General features: G+C 43.1%; 1 protein-coding gene across 1 annotated transcript in view; it reads left to right on the top strand.

The window, feature by feature from the left end:
- CPED1 (cadherin like and PC-esterase domain containing 1) overlaps positions 1 to 25,152 on the top strand; it is a 200,018-nt gene that overhangs the window by 68,018 nt on the left and 106,848 nt on the right. The window contains 5 exon segments of the mRNA XM_029910837.1: positions 13,129 to 13,271; positions 15,095 to 15,167; positions 17,070 to 17,234; positions 19,593 to 19,697; positions 22,384 to 22,553. Coding sequence (XP_029766697.1) covers positions 13,129 to 13,271; positions 15,095 to 15,167; positions 17,070 to 17,234; positions 19,593 to 19,697; positions 22,384 to 22,553 — 656 coding nt within the window.

Raw genomic sequence — 25,152 nt, 5'->3', positions numbered from 1 at the left:
AGCCACACGTTTCTGAAATGTGGGATTTCTTGGTGAAGTATCTCTCATGTAAATGAAGGAAAAAATGCTCATTACTTGTTTTGTAGCTCCAAAATGTCAATAGTTTACAACAGCAGTAAGAGTCTTCTGGGGCCTGTTGTTTCACCGATTGACATAACAGCCATTAATATCATTGGGAATTGAGCATGCATACAAAAGAGATATAGACCTGGAGAAAATTTGCTAGTAGTGTTGTTTACAATGTGTCTCTCCTACATCCTCTTCCCAAATAGCTCAGTCTCTTCAATTTAAAAAAAAAACTTGTTGAGAATTTTAAAAAGAACTGAGACTTATTACATATAAAATGCTTGGATCAGAGAAGACATATAAGAAGTTGAAGTTTAGTAAATTAAACAACATTGTATGATTGTGTGAAAAATCCCACCAATTAAAAAAAAAAAAACTATTGTAAATAGTTCTTACAAATCACTTTTACTCGTCCTGGTTATAGAGATTGCGGTTTACAGTGACTTTATCCACCATCTTAAAAAAAATATAAACCTTGTAAAATAATTGCATAAGGTACATACTAAGGAATCTATGTCCAATCAGTGTGTGTAATCATTCCTGTTCATGTCAGGGGACATTATGCACTCTCACTGAGCAAATAATTGACACCTAAATGTTTTCCTGTATATTGCCAGTGCTGATGTGTGAAATGCTCTTCACTTGTTAATTACTTCAAGGTTGACAGGCCATCCAGTATTCACCAAAAAGGGAGACTCTTAGGCCCGGTCTGCTAGGTCATTGGGGGTGGATCGATCTAAGTTACGCAACTTCAGCTACATGAATAACATAGCTGAAGTCGCCGTACTTAGATCTACTTACCGCGGTGTCTTCACTACGGTAAGTCAATGGCTGACGCTCTCCCGTCGACTCCCCCTGCGCCTCTCGCCCTGGTGGAGTACCGGAGTTGACGGGAGAGCACTCGGTGGTTGATTTATCATGTCTAGACTAGACGCGATAAATTGACCCCCACTTGATCGATCGCTGCCCATTGATCCAGCGGGTAATGTAGTGCTTTGCACTATCTTATGTAGTACTTGAAGATTGGACTTGTGTCCACGTGTGCACATTAGCACTTTAATTCTCTGGAGCAGTATTCCCCTAACTACTCTTCAAGATCCTGGTTGTGGCTGATTGGTAACCAAGGGTTCTGTCTTTTTTTTATTTTGGCAACACTTGCATAGCTTGTCATGTCCATATAGAATTTTTGTATTATATTGACAGGTTTTAAGAAAAAAAATTAACTGATATCGGTGCTTTAGAGTCTTAGAAAATGGTTTAATTACTCAGGTTAACTATTCAGATCTATTCACCCTCCTACCCCATCATCTTTTAGAGGAGGCATTTGCTTTCACATGGCTCCAGTCATGTCTCATGGGAGAGCAGTTGGCACAGAGCTCTGCATCATCTGGTGTTTTACCTTATGTAGTAGGTAGTATTTTGCACTGCCACAGGACTGGCTGAGAATCTGACTCCATGTATGTGCACATGCAAAATGGGTAGTTATGTGCATAATAGTTTTCTGGGTCTAATTACACATTTTGTGAACTCATGCAACTTTAAGTATCAGAGGGGTAGCCGTGTTAGTCTGAATCTGTAAAAAGCAACAGAGGGTCCTGTGGCACCTTTAAGACTAACAGAAGTATTGGGAGCATAAGCTTTCGTGGGTAAGAACCTCACTTCTTCAGAGATGCTCATCTTAAAATATTGTTCAGAAGTAACTTTCAAAGCATGCAGCACACTAAAAAGAACTTATTAAAGTTAGTTGCTGTTGTGTAACAGTTCCATGGTGTAAGCCAAAATTACCGACCATTGAAATTGTCTCTTGTGTACTGTGCATTTGAAAATTTTAATAAACAAGATGTTTTTTCCAAGTTAACATATGTGCAAACAAAACTGGAACAGTATGCTCTCAGGAAATATGTCTTCTAATATGATTTGGGGATCTCACTTAGAGCTGCACATTGTGAAAATCAGGTTATAATATTGCCCTCATGTGGCCTCTTTGTATATTGCCTCAGGACCTTCCAAAAATAATTTTTAATGTAAAATAGAATTAAAACATACATGTAAGTAAAGAGCAAAACTTCTGACACAACAGAAACTTTCAATATTCCTCTCCCTCCTCATTTTATTTTATAAGGGTGTTTTAATTACCCAATTTTTACCTTTATTTCTTTGGCAGAAGCAGTCGTAAAAGAACTCTAGGTATCCTTAACTCTCGATTGGGTTTTGAATTAAGCTTGTGGTATAAATGAAATTAGGCCCTGATTGTGCAAACACTTATGCCTGTGCCTAACTTTACTACTGTATGTTGTTAAGCACTCGCATATGCGCTTGCAGGATCGGGGCCTTCATTTGTAATGTTGCCATAGTTGTTTGGTTCTAAAGTCAAAAACCACCTCTCTCTCTTCCCACCCACTAGCTCTAAAAAATTCCAACATTTTAAGTGAGAGTGTATTTTAGACAGGAAAGTAAGATTATCATCTGACCCTCCTAACTCACTTTTTTATGCTCTTTTCCTCGCTTACAAACTTCCAGGAGGCATATCTTTAATGGTAGAAATCCAGGCCACCCCAAATCCTAGTGAGAAGCAACTGCTTATTATTGGGAATTATATGTCCCCTTCCAGAAACAGAATCCTTGGAAGTTTGCCCCCAACCTTCTCCAATAACGGTATTTTGGGAAGGCCCATGTCTCCTCACAGGAACAAGAGGACCCATGAGGAATCCTGATGGTGGGTCACCACTGCTGTTCCAGATCATCATTTCCAAAAGCCAGGACCATGATTAGGAGGCCATAGTTATTCCAGTCCCCACTCAAAGTACATTAAAGTCAATGGAAGTCTTTTTATTGACTTCACTGGGCTTTGCACTTGGCCTTAACAGCAGAGATCATTAGAGGAAAGGTTGTTAGAAGCCTTTTTTCACTTCCTCCCCACCAGCAGAAATTTAGAAAACATTCTCAGGGATTACCAGTAACCACTTAAATAAGGTGATAGTTTAAAATAAAATGATACTCAGAGAACATTTTCCACTTAAATGAATTAAAACAAACTTTAGGTAGGATAAATTTGTGCCTTAATCTATTAACAGTCTTCCTTTAAAACTAGTTTATGTAAGAAAAATATGCCCAAATAGGAAATTTACTATACAAAATAGTTGAATAATGTCTTGGTTTCCACCTTCATCAGGTACTGTGTCAAAGGTACAGGGAAATGGCATCACATAATAATAAATCTGGGCTAGAATAAATAGACATATCCAACAGCTAGCACTATAAACTAATGATAAATTACTGCACTTTTTTCTCTGTGAAGTATTCTGGAACCATTGTTTTTGATTATGGGTACATTTTTCTCCCATTACATGTTACAACTTTTTCTACTGACAATGATTCATCAATCACTGTAGGTAGAAGACCATGTGTAGATAGATCTATGTGTGGCAGTGTGCAGTACTGGGGATAGAATTATTGTGGAATACGTTTCTTTGGCCTTTTTGCAAAGATCCAATCTGTAGGTTGGGAGATGCATTCGTTATCCTGGTTTCTCCAAATGTATACTCAAAGAGGCTTGTGTGTGTGTGTACACATAAATACACAAATTGTGTGGACTTGGCGAAGAAATATCATTAAGCATAGCTATTTTCCATGTGGTGAAAAATAAAAGGAACAAATGCAGGAAAGCTAACTAGAAGTAGAAAGGCTTATGTTGGAAAAAAATATATCCTATTAAGAAGAACTTATTCTTCACTAAAATAAAACGCAGACATTTTCAAAGAAAAAACTGTCACATAATAAAGCCTCTGCAGCTATGCATATCCCCTTAGCAGTGAAACTACAGTGGGATCACTGCACAGTGGAGCACTGTGACCCTGGCACTCTGGTTTGCCAAGCTGTCTCCATATTCCAGCCCATTATTGCTTAAAATGTAGCCAACAATATGAAAAGGAGACATATATGTCCTCCCTTCGGGAAGCAATTCTTATCTCACAACATGTTCTCCTTACATAAAAGGTGTTCTTCAACATACGTCCTCCCATACAACATACATTTATTGCAGGGTTGCTTAAAAGTTAGGCTATGTCTACACTACAGAATTAGGTCGGATTTATAGAAGCCGGTTTTATAGAAACCGGTTGTATGCAGCCGATTGTGTGTGTCCTCACCTAAAATGCTCTAAGTGCATGAAGTCGGCGGACCGCGTCCACAGTACCGAGGCTAGCGTCGACTTCCGGCGCATTGCACTATGGTACCTATCCCACAGTTCCCGGAGCCTCCGGCGCCCATTGGAATTATGGGTTGAGATCGCAATGCCCGGATGATGCAAAGCAGTGCCGCGAGGGGTTCTGGGTACATTGCGTCAGGCCCCTCCCCCGCCGTCACAGCAACGTCAGACAATAGATTCGCGCCTTTTTACCTGGGTTACCTGTGCAGACAACATACCACGCCAAGCATTGAGCCCGCTCAGCTCAGCTTACCGTCACCATATCTCTTCCGGATGCCGGCAAACATGGGACTGCATTGCTAAACAGCAGCAGCAGCTTACTGCCTTTTGGCGGTAGACGGTGCAGCATGACTGGTAGCCTTCATTGGCGATCTGGGTGCAGGCAGCTGTGGGGCTGGCAGCCGTGGGGCTGCATTGCACCAGCCCCTTGCCTTTTGGTAGAAGATGGTTTATTACGACTGGTAACCGTCGTCGTCGTACTGCAGTGGCTGTCGATCATGGGCACCCGGGCAGACAATGATGGTTATCAGTCATAGTATGCTATTTTCTGCCAGGCGCCCTGCTGGCTCATTGCACGTTAGCAGAGTCGTAGTATGCTATTTTCTGCCAAGTGCCCAGTATTGTCTGCTAAGCACCCAGAAGAGGCCGATGGCGATCTGGGTGCTGGCAGACATGGGGCTGGCAGACGTGGGGCTAGATTGCTACACAGCAGCAACCCCTTGCCTTTTGGCAGAAGATAGTATATTATGACTGGTATCCATCGTTGTCACACTGCAGTGGGTATCATATTGTGCAGTAGACCTGAAGGCTTACTGCCAAGCACCCAGTATTTGCTGCCAAGCACCCAGAAAATGCCAAGGGCTATCAGTCATGCTGCGCCGTCGTCTTAAGATGTAAAAAATAGATTTATTCTGTGTTCATTTGCTTCCCCCCTCCCTCCTGCTAAACCCAGGCTTTTGAGTTCAATCTTTGGGGGGGGGGGGCATTCTGTGTGACACTTGTTTGTGTTTCTCCCTGATGCAAACCCACCTTTCTTGATTTTAATTCCCTGTACCTGTACGCCATGTCGTCACTCGCCCCTCCCTCCCCCTCTCCCTCCCCTGGTCCGTCAGATATAAATTTTATTATAGAATATTTAAAAATAAACGGTACAAAAGATTTGAGGAGTCAGTTGTCGGTCATTGGGGGAACATACAGAGTATGGGGAGGATGTTGTTATGTCAGGGTTGGCAGCACACATAATACATATAGACTGTGATGTCTCGCCTTTTTTCAGACCAGACGCCATAGCCAGCACTGGGATCATGGAGCCCGCTCAGATCACCGCGGCAATTATGAGCACTATGATCACCACGCCTATTGGAATAATGGGTTGAGATCGCAATGCCCGGATGATGCAAAGCAGTGCCGCGAGGGGTTCTGGGTACATTGCGTCAGGCCCCTCCCCCGCCGTCACAGCAACGGCAGACAATAGATTCGCGCCTTTTTACCTGGGTTACCTGTGCAGACAACATACCACGCCAAGCATTGAGCCCGCTCAGCTCAGCTTACCGTCACCATATCTCTTCCGGGTGCCGGCAAACATGGGACTGCATTGCTAAACAGCAGCAGCAGCTTACTGCCTTTTGGCGGTAGACGGTGCAGCATGACTGGTAGCCTTCATTGGCGATCTGGGTGCAGGCAGCTGTGGGGCTGGCAGCCGTGGGGCTGCATTGCACCAGCCCCTTGCCTTTTGGTAGAAGATGGTATATTACGACTGGTATCCGTCGTCGTCGTACTGCAGTGGCTGTCGATCATGGGCACCCGGGCAGACAATGATGGTTATCAGTCATAGTATGCTATTTTCTGCCAAGTGCCCAGTATTGTCTGCTAAGCACCCAGAAGAGGCCGATGGCGATCTGGGTGCTGGCAGACATGGGGCTGGCAGACGTGGGGCTAGATTGCTACACAGCAGCAACCCCTTGCCTTTTGGGCAGTAGATAGCATATTATGATTGGTATCCGTCGTTGTCATATTGCAGTGGGTATCAGATGGTGCAATAGACCTGAAGGCTAACTGCCAAGCGCCCAGTATTTGCTGCCAAGCACCCAGAAAATGCCAAGGGCTATCAGTCATGCTGCACCGTCGTCTTAAGATGTAAAAAATAGATTTATTCTCCATTCATTTGCTTCCCCCCTCCCTCCTGCTAAACCCAGGCTTTTGAGTTCAATCTTTGGGGGGGGGGGCATTCTGTGTGACAGTTGTTTGTGTTTCCCTGATGCAAAGCCACCTTTCTTGATTTTAATTCCCTGTACCTGTACGCAGTGTCACTCGCCCCTCCCTCCCTCTCTCCCTCCCTCCCTTCTTCCCCTGGTCCGTCAGATACTACTTTCGCACCTTTTTTCAGACCAGACGCCATAGCCAGCACTGGGATCATGGAGCCCGCTCAGATCACCGCGGCAATTCTGAGCACTATGAACACCACGCGCATTGTCCTGGAAAACATGCAGAGCCTCCTGGACATGCCAAAGCCAAACCAGGACCAGCTGAGGAGGAGGCGATTGCAGCGCGGCGACGATAGTGATGAGGAAATTGACATGGACCTCTCACAAGGCACAGGCCCCAGCAATGTGGAAATCTTGGTGTTACTGGGGCAGGTTCATGCCGTGGACCGCCGATTCTGGGCCCGGGAAACAAGCACAGAGTGGTGGGACCGCATCGTGTTGCAGGTCTGGGACGATGCCCAGTGGCTGCGAAACTTTCGCATGCGTAAGGGCACTTTCATGGAACTTTGTGACTTGCTTTCCCCTGCCCTGAAGCGCCAGAATACCAGGATGAGAGCAGCCCTCACAGTGGAGAAGCGAGTGGCGATAGCCCTGTGGAAGCTTGCAACGCCAGACAGCTACCGGTCAGTCGGGAATCAATTTGGAGTGGGCAAATCTACTGTGGGGGCTGCTGTGATCCAAGTTGCCAGGGCAATGAGAGACCTGGTGATATCAAGGGTAGTGACTCTGGGAAACGTGCAGACCATAGTGGATGGCTTTGCTGCAATGGGATTCCCAAACTGTGGTGGGGCCATAGACGGAACCCATATCCCTATCTTGGCACCGGCGCACCAAGCCGCCGACTACATAAACCGCAAGGGGTACTTTTCAATGCTGCTGCAAGCCCTGGTGGATCACAAGGGACGTTTCACCGACATCAACGTGGGCTGGCCGGGAAGGGTACATGATGCTCGCGTCTTCAGGCAGTCTCTTCTGTTTCGAAAGCTGGAGGAAGGGACTTTCTTCCCGGACCAGAAAATAACCATTGGGGATGTTGAAATGCCTATCGTGATCCTTGGGGACCCAGCCTACCCCTTAATGCCATGGCTCATGAAGCCGTACACAGGCAGCCTGGACAGTAGTCAGGACCTGTTCAACTACAGGCTGAGCAAGTGCCGAATGGTGGTGGAATGTGCATTTGGCCGTTTAAAAGCGCGCTGGCGCAGCTTACTGACTCGCTCAGACCTTAGCGAAAAGAATCTCCCCATTGTTATTGCTGCTTGCTGTGCGCTCCACAATATCTGTGAAAGTAAGGGGGAGACATTTATGGCGGGGTGGGAGGTTGAGGCAAATCGCCTGGCCGCTGATTACGCGCAGCCAGACACCAGGGCGGTTAGAGGAGCACAGCAGGGCGCGGTGCGCATCAGAGAAGCGTTGAAAACCAGTTTTGTGACTGGCCAGGCTACGGAGTGAAACTTCTGTTTGTTGCTCCTTGATGAACCCTCTGCCCCTCCCCCACCACCCTGTTAACTCTACTTCCCTGCAAACCAACCACCCCACCCTCCCCTACTACCCTCCCCCCTTCGAGCACCACTTGCAGAGGCAATAAAGTCATTGTTGCTTCACATTCATGCATTCTTTATTAATTCAGCACACAACTAGGGGGATAATTGGAAAGGTAGCCCGGGATGGGTGGGGGAGGAGGGAAGGAAAAGGACACACTCCAATTTAAAACTTTAAAACTTATTGCTATGGAAATCATCTAGGGTGGAGTGAGTGGGTGGCCGAAGGCCCCCCCACCGTGTTCTTGGGCGTCTGGGTGAGGAGGCAATGGGACTTGGGGAGGAGGGCTGCTGGTTACAGAGGGGCTGTAGCGGCGTTCTCTGCTCCTGCTGCCTTTCCTGCAGCTCAACCATACGCAGGAGCATATCACTTTGATGCTCCAGCAGCCGGAGCATCGACTCTTGCTTTCTGATTACAAGTTGACGCCACCTCTCCTCTTCAGCCCGTGTTTCAGCACGCAACTTCTCCTCTTCAGCACGCCACCTCTCCTCTCGCTCATATTGGGCTTTTTTAAAATCAGTCATTGACTGCCTCCACGCATTCAGCTGTGCTCTGTCAGCGTGGGAGGCAGTCTGAAGTTCAGTAAACATTTCGTCACGCGTCCTTCGCTTCCTTCTTCGAATATTCACTAGCCTCTGCGAAGGAGTAAGATTTGCAGCTGGTGGAGAAGGGAGAGGTTGTTAAAAAAGATACATTTTAGAGAACAATGGGTAGACTCTTTCACGTTAGATTTTGCTGTTCACAACATCACACAGCACATGTGCTTTCGTTACAAGGTCGCATTTTTCCTCTTATATTGAGAGTCTCCTGGTTTGGTGTGAGAGATCACTCACGCAGTGCCAGGACACAGATTTCAGCTTGCAGGCAGCCATGGTAAGACATATAGTCTTTGGGCTTTTTTAACCTTCTTAACATGTGGGGATGGTTTCAAACAGTTCTGCCCTCATTTCCCATACCAAGCACCCGTGCCATTTAAAATGGGTTTGCAATGTAAAAGGAGGGGCTGCGATTTCAGGTTTAACATGCAGCACAAACCCAACTAACTCCCCTCCCCCTCACACCCAATTCTCTGGGATGGTCACTTCAACCCCCCCCCCCACCGCGTGGTTAACAGCGGGGTATATTTCTGTTCAGCAGAGCAGGAAGGGGCACCTCTGAATGTCCCCTTAATAAAATTGCCCCATTTTAACCAGGTGACCGTGAATGATATCACTCTCCTGAGGATAACAAAGAGAGATAAGGAATGGATGTTGTCTGCATGCCAGCAAACACCGGGACCATACGCTGCCATGCTTTGTTATGCAATGATTCCAGACTACGTGCTACTGGCCTGGCGTGGTAAAGTGTCCTACCATGGCGGACGGGATAAGGCAGCCCTCCCCAGAAACCTTTTGCAAAGGCTTTGGGAGTACATGAAGGAGAGCTTTCTGGAGATGTCCCTGGAGGATTTCCGCTCCATCCCCATACACGTTAACAGACTTTTCCAGTAGCTGTACTGGCCACGATTGCCAGGGCAAATTAATCATTAATCATTAAACACGCTTGTTTTTAAACCATGTGTAATTTTTGCAAATGTACACTCACCAGAGGTCCCCTGTGTGCCCTCAGGGTCTTGGGTCAGTTCGGGGGTTACTGTTTCCAGGTCCAGGGTGACAAACATATCCTGGCTGTTGGGGTAACTGGTTTCTCCGCTTCCTTGCTGCTGTGAGCTATCTATGTTCTCTCCATCCTCATCTTCCTCGTCCGCCGAACCCGCTTCCCCGTTTGCAGAGAGGGACTCATAGAACACGCTTGGGCTAGTGGTGGCTGCACGCCCTAGAATGGCATGCAGCTCCGCGTAGTAGCGGCATGTTTGCGGCTCTGCCCCGGACCTTCCGTTTGCGTCTCTGACTTTGTGGTAGGCTTGCCTTAGCTCCTTAATTTTCACGCGGCACTGCCGCGCGTCCCTGTTATGGCCTCTGTCCTTCATGGCCTTGGAGATCTTTTCTAATGTTTTGCCGTTTCTTTTACTGTTTCGGAGTTCGGCGAGCACTGCTTCATCTCCCCAGATGGCGATCAGATCCTGTACCTCCCGTTCGGTCCAGGCTGGAGCTCTTCTGCGATCCTGGGACTGGGACTGGGACTCCATCATGGTTACCTGTGCTGATGGGCTCTGCATGGTCACCTGTGCTCTCCACGCTGAGCAAACAGGAAATGAAATTCAAACGTTCGCGGGGCTTTTCCTGTCTACCTGGCCAGTGCATCTGAGATGAGAGTGCTATCCAGAGCGGTCACAATGAAGCACTGTGGGATAGCTCCCAGAGGCCAGTAATGTCGAATTCCGTCCACACTAACCCAATTCCGACCCCCTAAGGCCGATTTTATCGCTAATCCCCTTGTCGAGGTGGTGTTAGGAAACCGGTTTAAAGGGCCCTTTAAGTCGACAGAAAGGGCTTCGTAGTGTAAACGTGTCCAGGCTTAAGTCGATTTAACGCGGCTAAAGTCGACCTAAACTCGTAGTGTAGACCAGGCCTCAGAAAGCAGATTCTACGTCACCTAAGATCCAACCCACCAGTTCGTACTGGTTCTTAACCTGTTCTGTACCTTTTCTTATTTCTGTTTTGATACCACATTCCAAACCAGTTGCCTATGAAGGTGCCTGTACTAGGACATTGAACAAATGTATCTTGCCTTTGACAGGCTTTATATTTGCTAATGCCAAGCACGGTAGGGTAGAGAACCCCACTTGCCCCTCACCGAACCCCAAGCTCTTGTTTTTTTCCCCACAACCTCTGAAGAGGCAGGAACTTAACCAGAAGTAAATGCTGCACCCATGTTCAAGGCCAATGACTTTATCTGCCACCTAGCCAGGAAGGACACAGCCACAATTAGTAAAAGGGACTAGCAAAGAGTTGCTATGAGAAGTCACATGTATAACCCCAACCTTAATATGAGTCCTTGACACTTAAATAACAAAATAGCCCTAACTTAACAACTAGTCCAAATGGCCCTCCAGGCTCCATTTTACAATAGAGTACCTCCTGCCTCTAGCACTGTAGTGTGAGTTCGCAGTCCCAGGCTTGGTTGGCTCTCAAGGAATCTGTCCCCATGGTCACCATGCTGGTCAGGGCTGCTTCTGGACTGCTCTCCCAGCTTGGCTATGTCTGTGCACCTGATTTGCTGTCTGGATCAATCTCCCAGTGCTGGGGTCTGGCTGTGATTAGGCTTTTTCCCTCCAGCAGCAGCAATGCATGCTATCTGTCCATGCCCTGTAGCTTTCTCCCAGAGCCAATCAGGTGGCCTGCAAACCCCTTCCCTGTCCTTGCTTGAGTAGAGCTGAGCTCTTGCTCTGTAGCAGTTCTGCTTCTCCATTGGGAGGTGGGCTGGCCGCAAGTGGCATTTCCTTCCAGTCATCTAGCAAAGCAGGGCTCTGGGGACAGAGGGTCCAGCTCCTTTCTCAGCCTGCTGCCTAATCAATCAGGTCTATAGGGCTGGCCCCTTCACACTGCTGATGTGTTGAGTGGAGGCTCCCAAAGAGCCTCCTGTACTGAGATTCCAGCAGGGCTGCTACAGTTTGTACCTGGCTGCAACAAACCCCAGTTATGCCAGCCAGTGATCTCCGGAGTACAGCACTCTCTGGCCACATCGTCTCCTCAACACACCCCTGATGTGGCCCCTAAACTGGGGTGGGGATAGAAGAGGGCAGTGTAGAGATGTCTAGAACAATTCTACCCCAGGTCATGGAAATCCTCAGCTACAGCAACTTTATGGGTCTTTGGGTTGCTTTGGTGGCACAAAGGGACCATAGCCAGCCCCAGAATCTGTCCCCACAAATTCATTCGTAAAGAATATCCAGGAGCAGAAGCTAGCTCAAGGGAATAATTAAATGTAAACAAGCTAAAGCCCTAGTTGTGCCACACATCTGATCTATCCATGAGCATGCATGCGTGAAGATTGCAAATGGGAAGTATTTGATTAAATCATATGTAGTCTGCCTTTCAGGCCTTTAATTGAATATTCAAAACTCTCTGTGTGTTTTTGAGAAGTACAGTAGAATGAAATAATTTGTGTCACTGAGCCCACACAATGCTTATTTAACATGACTGGAGGTTGTTTGGTTGGTTTGTTTAATCTAACACCAAAGAGGAATAAGAAAAAGCATGTTATTGTTGGTTTAGCCAATTCATTCATTTTTTCATGACTTACCCTGAAGCAAAAGTACTTATAATATCACTGCACTGTAACGATGGGCCAAATGCAGCTCCTTCCACTGTAAGCCCAAACACCCCTAAAATCAGCAAGAATTGTATTGGTCCCACTATGTGTGGGAACTGTGCTCCTCCTGCGTTCTGCTCCATTACCCCTCTTCCTGCTGTGGTGGGAAGGGTGGATTTGGGTGAGTGGTGGGAGTAAGTTGAGGGGGCAATGGTGTACAGGCCAGTGGATATCCCAATTTGGGGATCCATGGGGCTAAACTCCTCATGTAAGGCATATGCAGGAGCCCCATCACTATTACATGGATTGTATTAGTAATGATGTGGCTGGCTACATGATGGGGTGTCGGTGGGGAAAAGATTGCTTTCACCCTGACCGCTCTTCCATCCTCTGAATAAAGCGGGCTCATGGCTCATAGCCAAAGGGGAAGGACATCAGCATTTGGCCCAATATGTTACCAAGAAGAAAGGATTTGGCTTTGAATATGTTGCTGCTGTCAAGTTTTTCTACTGCAGCAGAACTAAACATGAGAAGTTTCCACTTCATGTAATATGTTAATAGCAAAATGTTTTATGAAAATGAATTTGGGCTGTGGGACTTCTGTGTCTAAATGCAGTGCCTTCTGGTACCAATTAATGCACAGTTTATTTCAGATTTGCTTCTTTATAAATGCAAATAACTTCTCTGCTAGAATACCGAGAGAACATTTAATTTCATTCTTCATTTAATGTGGGACCTGGTAGAAAATAAAGCTGGCATTCTTATGCAGTTTTGACATCTGCAAGCCTTTTAATGTATGGTCCTTAAAAGTATAGTAGGATAAGTATTTAAGAATTTGTGTAACATCTTTCACAGCTACAAAGATTTTTTGAGACATTCTTCAAATCCAGTTCCCCTCAGCAAGCCTTTGATAATATGAAAGAAACAATAAGTAAACTCTTACTGGTAGCTGAGGCATTCAGTGAATCACCCAACGTGGGACCAAAGACCTTCAGTAGGTAAGAAGCTACCAATAAATAAAAGCTAAGTTATTGTCAAGTTCTTTAGAATATTATGGAAAGTAGTTGAGTACATAGATTCTGCTGTAACAAAGAAACTGATATTTCATACTTGGTATTAGAGTGAAATAATGTGTTTGGCGAATAGAGATCTTGAACAGCAGAGGCATCCAACTTTCTCAACTTGAGGGCCAAACATATTATTTCAAAAAAAGTCAGATTCTGTGTCTTGTTCTGCTTCTTTTGTATTGCTCACGCAGCACAAAGCAAGCAGAAACCTCCCATAAATGGAGGAGTCCCCAAAGGATGTGAAGCTGGCATAGCTGTCTCCTGTGCTTCCCTACTTTGAGCCCCTGGTGTAGAGGGTGTTGAGGGATGAAAGAGTGAGTTGCTGAAGCTTATTGTGCTCCATTTGGCATATGGTCTTTTGGGGACTGTAGCTGACTGGTGCAAATTAGAGCAGCCCCTGGCAGCTATAACCAGGGCTGGAGCAGGGAATTGCAACTGATCTGAATATTAGCACAATTTTAGAATACTGTTCTAAGTATTACACCTCATGAAGTATGCCTTAATAATACGGTATCACTTTTTTATTGGATGATTAAGTCATTGCAGTCATTCCTACTGGATTTTTTAGTTTTATATGAACCAGATACTTGACTTTTTTATAGTAAATATACATGTTTTATACAGCTACCTGAGGACCTAGTTGTTGAGCAGCAATAAAGCTCATTATTTGTCCTAAAGTAGTAGGAACAAAACTTTATAGAATATATTGTGTGTGTGAGAGAGATACTGTGACTATAGAGTTATTTTAAGAGTTGTGCAAAACCAGCTAGTTTTGGTTCACATAGTTTCACCAAACCAAATTGATGGGTTGGCTGTTTTATGGGACATCCAATTTTTCATGTAGTTCCAGGCTCATATGAATCCAAAATCCCACCATGCAATTGCAGCAAAGACCATTGGGGTCACAATGAAACTCATGAGTTTTGCTACCTACTCACCCTTATGTAACATCTATTTTCCCCAAAATGTCATCCATGCAGTTGCAGAACCTCACACTCTCCAGCAGGCATTTCCTCCCCCCTATATCGTTCCCCTCCCCCAACACACCCAGAAACCCTCATGTTCCACAGAATGCACTAACATTAACAGAGGAATGCCTAGATTAAAAAGACCCCATAACATTAGAAATCCACATTCCATCCCCTGTCTCTGCTCTGCTTGGTGCATCTGGTGGTGTATTAGGTCTCAGAGTAAAATAATGGGCTTTTGAAGCAACAACAATGGATTAGAGTAGCATTTCTCAGTGCAGCTACTGCTAAATTGGATAGGGAATGAGTGGTGGGCAAGACTGTGTTTAACTATATCTTTAAAGTAAAGTTAAAAACTGGCCAGTGTGTGTGTGTATAACGTCTCTCTACTGGATGGGATCAGTATTGTTAATCTATGTATCAGAAGTACTACATTGCTTACAGTCATGGAGGCTCTTCATTACTCCATTGCTAGAGGAACAGGGTTCTGTCCTCTCTCTCACTGTCCAGTCCTAGGTGGCCATGGATTTGTTACAATATTTTTATCACATAACCTATTTTACTTGGTCTGTTAAAGGAAACAACAGTGAAAAACAACATAATGGTTTGAAGTCGATAGGCCAGCATCTCAGCTGCTGTAAATAGCATCACTCCATTTAAGTCAATGAAACTGTGTTGATTTTCACCAGCTGAGGATCTAAACCTATCTGCATGTAACTTTATTGACTTTTTCTCTTTTACTTACAGTTATCTCACATGCCGTATTCTTGTCATGTTTAATTTCAGATGCAGTCTATGTTTTCAAATGTTAACCTTTGACATTGGGTTCAACACCTCCACGTATCCAGTAGTTCTTGAGGTAAGCAAGTGCCAATCGCATTCTTTAAAACGTGTAACATTTTTTAAAGCAAGTAATTGATCAGATGGATGGAGGGGATTTATTTTCAGTATTTTTTTAATTGTTTCCCCTGGTGTTCGGAGCTTTCCAAACCCAAAGGAAGGAACTGGCCCTTCCCAAAAGAGCACAGACTAAAAAGAAAAGTACAGTAGAAAATTGTCATTGATGATTGCCCCCAAACCTCTAAGCAACTATGCACAAATGTACAAATAAATGTGTGAATACATTAGTAAGTGGAGTCTTGGGAGTGGAAGAGTTGTTAAGGGACTATGGAATAATATTGACATCTACAGCACTAAGATCTCAACAACATCCGTAAACAACCTGGCTAGAAGGCATTGTGGCCTAGTGGAGCAGGCACTGGCTATGGAACGGGGCTCAATCTTAGAGCACAGCTTGGCATAGGTGACTGGAGGAGGCCGAGGTCTTGGGAATGGCTGAAACGTCTCCCAGTGCAAGTCTAAATGCTGCCCTAAATTGTGCTGGCTTGTACTGCTCCCCTAGAGGCTATTAAGCCTACAAAGATCTATGGAGCATAACATACTCTGACCTCCATCATGCTGCCTTCCACTTCCCAGACCACCCTGACATACCCTCTACACCATGAGGAAGAGGAATGTGGTGGAGAGCCCATTATGCCAGCTTTGTACCACCTACTATTCCCCCTCCATCAGAGGAATTCTCGGCTGTCCCTTTAGGGCAGCTTTCCAGCTGTTTTGCACTGCTTCAGGGAATTTTAAAAAGCTGTGTCTTCTTTTGTCTGCACAAAAGAAAAAAAAGGAAAAATATATTTTAAAAATACCCAGGGATGTTCCAGAAACAAAATTTAAAAAATAAATCTTGATTAAAAAAAATCAATTTAGGTTGCTAAGTGAAATCGGTGTAGTTTCCTATTACATCATCTACAAAATGCAAAGAAATGAGTAGACATAGTAAACCTTGCACTGTCCACGAAATAAATATAAAGACATTGGACTCTAAATAAATATAGTACTTTCATCAGTAATCCTCAAATCAAAACCCTTTTGAAAACAGAAATTCTTTCTACATGCTATAGACACCTCTTGATCACCCTCAAATGGAAGTCAAAATAAATACATATTTTAGATCATGTTCTAGTAAATCACTAGTGATAAATGCTTTCCTATGAAAATATGTGTAACAACATTATTAAAAAAAACCAATTATAAGTACTTCTAAAAGAGATCTACTGTCAGCTACTAAATATTAACAGATATTAATACTGTATTTCTTAAACACATTTGGATACAGAAGTAAAGAAAACAAGAATGTTATATATAAACCCTGATGGATGTGAGTTGCAGTTGTGTTAGGGTTGTAAAATGAATTTCTTTATGATTGATAGAAATGATGTGATTGTTTGTTATGTCTAATGTAAAATTTATGTCCTTAACTATTCAAGTTATGCTCATTACTAAGCATTAATAACTTGAGTTTTGTGTATAGCATGTAGTCACTTAGCAATCTTCACTCTTTAATTTTTTATATACATATAAAAAGGCTGGACATTTTTTTTAAAAATAGGCTTCAAAAACATTAATTTATATGACAGTGCTATGTTCTTCTCAGTGCACTAGAGGTCAGCAAACACTATGATGTGTAATTGTTACAGAAAATGAAGTACAGTATTTGCTGTGTTACAATTCTGCTTATTGTATCAGAAGTAATATACATATGTAAAATACTACTACTTTATTTGTTTACCATCTGTGTGCATTTGATTCCTTTTTTATTCATGCCCTTTATGATTCCTTTGAATAAATAAATAAATCCAGCTTAGATATGTCAGGGAGCACTGGATTTGATATAAAAACTGTACTTTAATTCTTTTTTTTTTTCAAGGTGCATGAACACTTTGACTTTCAAGTTGATGACTTGAATTTTGAGGACCAAACTGTAAAAGAATTTCTTCTTGAGGATACGTTCAAGTTTCTCTTGTCTAATAAGTCTTCAGTTTCCAGTGTCTTTGAGGCTTTACAGAACATTTACAAATTAGCTGTGATTAAGGTAAGAATGGATTTCGTAAACATTTTTCTTATTACAAATTAATTGAAAATATTTAATTCTAAATGATAACCTTTTCTTTGTGAGGGTTTTTTTCTAAACTACAAAATTAAATATTTGTTCAATCAGAACTTTTGGGGGCTAGTCAGAGTTGTATGAAACTGTGAAAAACATATTATGATGACACCTTGCATGGAATTTTCTTTCTTTTTTTTTTTTTTTTTCATTTTCCAACCCTCAAGAGTTCACTTTTTCAAAGCTGCAATAGTGTGAAATTCTGTGTGTTTTCAAGCAAAAGCAGTTTTGCTTAATAATGGGACCAAATTCCCTTTTTAGTATGCAGCTTTTGTGAAATGTTTGTGAATACAGAACTAATTTCAAATGATCTTTAAAATGCAAAACAGTCACATTTCAGCACATCATATTTCTCTACAAATACTACACATCCCTTTGTGCTAGTTATCTCTCACCAGATTCTCTCTTACACCAAACTAACATTGGACACAGCAGACTTGGAAGAAGGAAGAGCTATCAGGGAGTTTGTTTGGTCTCCCCAGTTCTTTGCTCCAGCCCTGGCTCAGGTTAGTGCAGCTAGGGGCTGCTCTAACTTTCACCAGCTGGGTACGGTGCCCAAGGGACTATGTACCAGCTAAATATAGCCAAAGCAAATTGGTTTCCACCTAGGGTATGCAGCAGCAGCAGATTCACATGGCTATGATATAGCTGTGGTGATGGTGTGTAGCGTGGACTACCATGTTGAATGATTCCTTGCAAGTCTGCTTCTTTCAGCAAGAGTCATTATGGGAAGATTTAGACTTCTTAAATTCCTCAAAATTGCATCTTTCAGCCTGATTCATGGTTGGCTGCATGTTCAGCTTCCTTTGACTGTAGCTTTTTAAACCTACAAAATCATACCATCTTCTCTACACTGGTCATTACCCCAACATTGCAGTCATCTTGTTCTCAACTGGTGCAAGACTGCAACTTGCTGGGATTGTCTAAGTATCTCCTTATTTGTGACAAAATCAAACCTAACCAACAGATGTTAAGAACACGCCGTAAGTTTTGATGCTGAAAACTGTTCTTTCCTCTCCTCAGTTGTTTTTAATGGCCATGTTTCTGCTCCATATAAAAAAGTTGTCATCACTTTTACATTGGACACTCTTGTCTTAGTTGTCACACAGACATCCAATCAACTAAAGATAGGCCTTTAAAGATGCTGAAATGCCATTGATGCAAGATTGATCTGACATGTGACTTCGGATATAGAACCTTCTGCTGTCAATCAACTACCCAGATAAATTAAACTATTCACCCTTTCAGTGTCGGTGCCATCTACATACAGTGTCAGCAGGTCATTTGTTTCCATCTTATAAGAGGCATACATAGCTTTGGTTTTATCACCATTGGTCTTAAGTCCCATAGATTCTGCAGTTTTTCAGAGCTCTTCCAGCATCAGTTGTAGTTGGTCAGTAGTCTCTCCTAGTAAGGCAATATCATCCGCATAATCGAGAGCCTCTAAAGACCAAGCTTTAAATTTCACACCTTCTACTTTGGCCTCAATCAATTTGTCATCAGATCATCTATTAGAACATTAAATAACATAGGCAAGAGAATTTATCCCTGGCCTACTCCTGACTCAACTGGAAACCAGTCTGTAATACAGTCATTGACCCTCACACAGCTAAATGTGCGGTGGTACAGTTCCTCCACTCGCCACACTGTGTCCTCAGGCAAACCCTGCTAGTGTAGCAGTATCCACAGTGCTGATGGATGCATTGAGTCAAAAGCGGCTGTAAAGTCTATACACGTTGTTAACTTCCTTTTGTTGTTCTAGTCATTTTTCGGTAACATGCACAGCATGTGTAGCATGGATTGTAGATTGATCTGTACAGAAACCACAGTGACTGTCCCTCATTTTTGGGTTGAAACAGTATTTCAATCAATTCAGTAGTATGGTCGTAAACACCTTCCCTGGGATTGACAGCAGTCTTATTCTCCTATGATTTAAGCAAGCTGATAGCTCTCTCTCATCCCCAGGGTATGTCTACACTGCAATTGGACTTGTGGTTGCAGCTCATATAGGCATACCCATGCTAGCTTTAATCTAGCTAGAGCATCTAAAAATAGCAGCGAAGATGCGGTGGCAATGATCCTGGCAGGGACACATACCCGGGTTTTCCAGGTGGACTTGTACATCCTACACTGAAGTTTGTGCCACTGCATCTTCACTATTATTTTTAGCTGCACTAGCTAGATCAAAGCTAGCTTGGGTATGCCTATACAAGCTGCAATCGCACATCCACTTGCAGTGTAGATGTACACCTAGTGCACCAGCTACTGCTGTCTTTTCTTTTGCAGGATGAAAACTACCGGAAGGAATATGAGCAATGTCTATCTTTAGAAGAGATAAATTCAATGATTCATTTTATAAAAGAGCTGAAGAGTATGGGACAATTTGAACTGGTAAAGTAAATATTATTATTGTATATTTTTTTGGTATTGTGCAATTTCCTTTGATGTGATATCATTGGAGGGATATAGTAGTTCAACTGTAAGTTATTTAAGAAGAAAGTGTTTCTACTTTTTAAATCTTTGACAACATTATGGATTTATTTTCTTATTTCTTATTGAAATAAATGTTAAAGTGGTCAGAATCCAGGTACTTTTCTTTAAGACATCATAAAATCATGATTGATTTAATAACGATACGACAGAACAGAATTGTAGTACATCACAAGTTTTTAATTTTTCAGAAGGATGCTATCAGGTGCCTAAAGTTTAGTACATGTGTAACTGCAATATTGCCGCCTATGCTTTAGCTATGATGTGATGGTGTGATGCAGAGGGGGGCAGCAAACAGTGAGAGAGGATGGAATGGGAAAGGATGAAGTTTACAGCAATAACATCATGTGGCTACTCAGTTTGGTCATGCGTATGTCTTGTGGATTCTGCCAGTTCTTCCTAAAATAAAAACAAGGAGGATAACAGGATAAGAGAGAATGTCAGACTCATTTCTTGTGGAGCTCACAGAAAAGGTGAGTGTTCTGAGGTATACAAATGAGAGAAGGAAAGGGCTTGATGAATCAAGTAGGTAGGAAATGTGTAGGGCATGATAGAAGGCTTGAAGACACTTAAGAGAAAAATGAACTAATGTGGCCCCAAGGCTGGCATTAGTAGTGAAATAGGCAAGAGGTGATGTGTTAAAAGATGAGGTCAGATAGCTATGGGCAGTAGAGTTATGTAGGACCTCAAAGGTGAGGACAGGAAGTTTTAATTTAATGCACTGGAGAAGATGGGAGGGGGTCAGTGGAGAGATTTAAAGAGGGGGTGACATGGTCAGAATGACATAGTAGGAAAATCATTTTGGAGGCCACATTCCATATGGAGAGGTGGGGGCAATGTGGGTGTTGGGAAGGCTGGAGAGGAGGTGGTTGAGGGATGAAATGAGGAAAACCTGGGAAGAAATGTCAGAGAGGCAGAATGAGGCATGAGATGAGGGATTGGAAGGAGGGAGATAGATTAGGAGTCATCAGCATAGCCATCATAGCTGCAACTGTATGAGCAGATAATGCACTTAATGTGTAATGGGGAAAAAGGGAGGCTACCATGGAGAGATCCTTAGGGAATCCCCCAAAGAGGGTGTGGGGGAGGAGGAAAGATTCTGAAGGACCAATCAGATGGGTAGGAAGAGTTCCAAGAGAGAATAGTACCAAAAAAGCCGAGGAGGGATAGGGAGTCAAGGAATAGGGAGTGATCAGCAGTTTTAAAGGCAGTGGGGAGATCCAGAAGAATGAGCATGGAGTACAGCTGCTGAGATTTGGGTCAGAAGAGATGAATGGAAATGTTTGTTGGGTATGTATTCGCTGGGGTGGAGATGGGGGTCTAGAGTTAGAGGAGGGGAAACTGAGGGAATGGTTGTAAATGGGTCATTCAATGATTTTAGAGGTAGAGAGAGGGAGCTGTAGTGGTAGTTCACAAAAGTAATAGTTCCAAGGATCAGTTTTTTGAGAATTGAGGAACCAGACCATTCTGGTACTTGGAGCGAAAGGAACCAGAGGACAGTGAGAGGTTAAGGGTGAGATGGAGGAAGGAATGACATTGGTGCAGAGGTGGGGAATGTGAAGGGATTGGAGAAAGTACAAGACCCATTAGTGACCGAAGAAAAAGGGTGCTGGGGATGAAAAGGAGGAGAGGGAGAGTGGGGAAGGAGTAGGGAGGTCATGACAGATGTTGTCAGTTTTCTTCTTGAAGTCAGTGAGATCCTGTGCATAGAGGGTGGAAGATGTAGGAGAGAGGAAGGCTTTAGGAAGGAGTCAGTGGCCATTAATAAATGTTTGGGTTTATAGGCATGGGACTCAATAAGGGAGAGGCAGAGCTGCTGGGCAAGGAAGGTGGTAGAACAGAAGGCTCAGAGGACAAATCTGTATGTAGGAAGTCTGCATGGTGTCTGGATCTCCGCCAGAGAGGCAGGATGAGCAACAAGGCCGGGGATTGGTGGGCAAATTATATGGGGGGAAAGAGGGACAAAGGAGTCAAGGATAGAGAGAGTGGTGTGAATGGACTTAACAACTGATCAATGGAGGCGAAGGAAGAGCAGCAAGTATTGGGACACAGAGTATGAGAAGTCACGGGCATTAAGGGATTGAAGGTCATGGGACAGACGGAGGTTAGTGATGGTACAGGAAATGAGTTGGTAGCCACAAAGAGCAAATTCAGTAATGAAATATGAGAAAGGGAGCTGTGCTTAGTGATGGCAAGGTCTGTGGCATGGCCTTTTGGTGCAGGGAAGAGTTCATCTCCGTTTGAGAGTCAAATAAGCAGGTGAGAGCAAGGACACAGAAGACTGAGGGATAAGGCTTCTGTTTCGGTACCAGTAAGCATGGTTTTGCAAGACATGATAATCAGTATAACTTTGGGAATGTATCTTAATATGAATGCTAGGATGTTCTATTAAACACATGTAATCTGTTCCTAATTTTTCTTAGCTTCCTTGTTATGTTTTACATATATAGTATGCATCTCACCTATTGTAACGGTTTGCAGAACCAGACCCCGATATGTGATTTAGTCAGAGATATAAAATGAAAATCTACGAGAAAGTGGTTTTGCCTTTATTAATCTGATCCATATCAACTTTCTCTCTTTGCAGCTTTTCCCATCTTCTGTACCCAAGATTCAAACTTTGCTGCATGATGTTTATCACATGGTAGACCCGATGGGAAAGCTTGGGTCAGTCCTGACAGTACATTGGTTTCTTTCCAATTTACTTGAGCAGTTCCAGTTCATGAAAAAAGAGGCGTGTCCAAATCTCTCAGGATGGTAAGATGGCTATTAGATAATATTTCTAGGGCCAGATCCTCAGCTGGTGGAAACCAGTGTAGCTCCACTGACTTTAGGGGAGCTTCTGACTTAAGAGGGGCTATGCCAATTAACACCAGCCAAGGCACTGGCTCAGCGTGTCTTATTATGGTGTGTTGGGAGGTATTCCATTGTTAAGGTTGAACTGAATTTCCAGATAAATCCAGTTTGGGCCCCTTTTCTCCCCCTTCTAACACACAGGATTATTAGTGGCAAAATTAATGTGTGTGTGTGTGTGTGTGTGTGTGTGTGTGTGTGTGGAGGGGTGGGGGGTGGTAGAATTTTTCTAGCAGATTTGAAGTGAATATTCTGAATTACTATACCCTGAAAATATGGATTTTTACTAGAATACAAAAGGTCTCCCTCTCCTTGCCTCCAATTTTGAAGCCAAAACAAGAAAGAAGGCAGGAGATAAAAACTTGGGCCAAGATTTTCAGAGGCGACCAGTGATTTTGGGTTGTCACAGATTTTAGATGCCCCACTTGAGACACCTTCCTCTGAAAATCTAATTCTAAATGTGCTCTGAAAATCTAATTCTAAATGCAACTCTAACTTTTAATGTTATTAAGATTTCAAATAATAATATCAGAATGGCAGGTCGACTGCAGTGGGCTTAAATTATGATCGTGACTGCTGTAGTCTTAAACTTTCACTTGAAATAAATAAATAAATAAATAAAGATAAATCTTCAGCCTTTCCTGTGTGGAAACAGACTTTAAAATGTAAGCTAATTATTTGTCAGTGGAAAAAGGGACATTTTTTTCAACCAAAACTGAAAAAAGTTACTTATACACAAGGTTTTGTGAATTATGATTTATTAAAAAAAAACAGAGGTGTTCATCACAGTTAGAAAATTCATCAAAGGTTTGGGGTATTTTTAGGGCTGTGAAGTGATTAAAAAAATTAATCATGATTAATCGTGAGATAAAAAAATAATTGTGATTAATCACAGTTTTAATCACACTGTGAAACAATATTAAAATACCATTTATTTAAACATTTTGGGGGTTTTCTATATTTTCAAATATAGGGTCAGGGCTGGGCGCTCTGAGCTTCAGCCCTGCATGGGGCGTGAGGCATCAGCCCCTCTCAGGGCATGGAGTGCAGGACTCCAGCCCCCTCGGGGCTCCAGCCACTCTCGGGGTTTGGGGTACGGGGCTCTCGCCCTCCCTCCCACCGCAGGGAAGCTGTGGGCTGGGGCTTCTTCAGCCCCCCCATCTCCGCCATTGCCTCCTGCCCGCTCACAGGCATGCAATTAACGCATCAAAAATTAACATATTAATTTTGCTTTCAGTTAATTGCAGGGGTTAACTTGACAGACCTAGTGAGTTTTTTTTATTTTACTAGATCATTGCTAACTACAGTATTCTTGTATGGATTCCCACCACCTTCCTTAATTGATGATGTGTACTTTCCATTTTAACATCATCTTAACAAAGTTTTTTGGCTGGAAAGAACAAAAATAATGGTATTGTAATTTTGGTACTCTATATATTTCTTCTAAAGTTGAAGAAATTCATATTTATTTTCCATACTCATTTTCTCCCTGCTAATGACATTGAATGCAAGTGTACAACTCACCTACTGGTAATGGAGGTGACGTGCATGTATTGTATCCATTGTGAAATAGTGAGAGGTCCAGTTTCTGTTTATTTCATCCAACAAATTCTCAGTGTAATTGTGCAAACAAAAATAGTAAGATATTTCTTCCTACTTGGGGAATTTTGTCTGCAGAGGCGTCATAGGATAGTCACTGAACAAGGGGGATACTGTAGGGATTCCTAAATTCTAATTCTGACTCTGCCACTGATTCATTCAAGACATCCATGACTTGCTTTCTGTAAGTCAATTATCTTCTGAGTCTCAAATTGCCCCTCTGTAAAGTGGGGATTAATACTTCCCTACCACATGGGGTAATTAATGTTTTCATGGTGCTTTGACAAGTACAGTGCTATATAAGTGCTAAGGATTATTATTATTATTATTGCTAGCTAATTCATGAACTGCAATTCAAAGATGCAGCTGCTTACATTGAGAAATAATCTCTTGCCAGTTAGCCAAAATATTTAGCCTTGCATACCAAGGCATACCAACCTTTAACGCTTTCAGTTCTAATCTAGGTTTCAGAGTAGCAGCCATGTTAGTCTGTATCCGCAAGAAGAACAGGAGTACTTGTGGCACCTTAGAGACTAACAAATTTATTAGAGCATAAGCTTTCGTGGGCTACAACCCAGTGTAGAGCTTATGCTCTAATAAATTTGTTAGTCTCTAAGGTGCCACAAGTACTCCAGTTCTAATCTAGGCTTTACTACGCACTTGCACTCAGCAAGGCCCCTAAATTCTTTTTTTCTTGAAGTTGGACATTTTTGTAGGTGTGTATATATGTGCATGTGCCATTACCTGCTATTATGTGGCACAGGTCAGCCTTCCTGTTCATATATTTGTACCCGCTAATGGCTAATCTAGTTGAGCTGTTCCTGTAGCTCACTGAATAGAGGTTTGTGTTTTGGAAGTGGTAAGTAGGGCTGGCCAGAAAAGATTTCTGTTTCACAACAAAAAT

The sequence above is a fragment of the Terrapene carolina genome, unplaced genomic scaffold, assembly GCF_002925995.2.
Source record: "Terrapene carolina triunguis isolate 2854851 unplaced genomic scaffold, T_m_triunguis-2.0 Scaffold68, whole genome shotgun sequence".
In the NCBI taxonomy this organism is placed as follows: Eukaryota; Metazoa; Chordata; order Testudines; family Emydidae; genus Terrapene; species Terrapene triunguis.
Note: the sequence above shows the minus strand (reverse complement) of the source record. Positions and strands in the feature narration are given on the sequence as shown.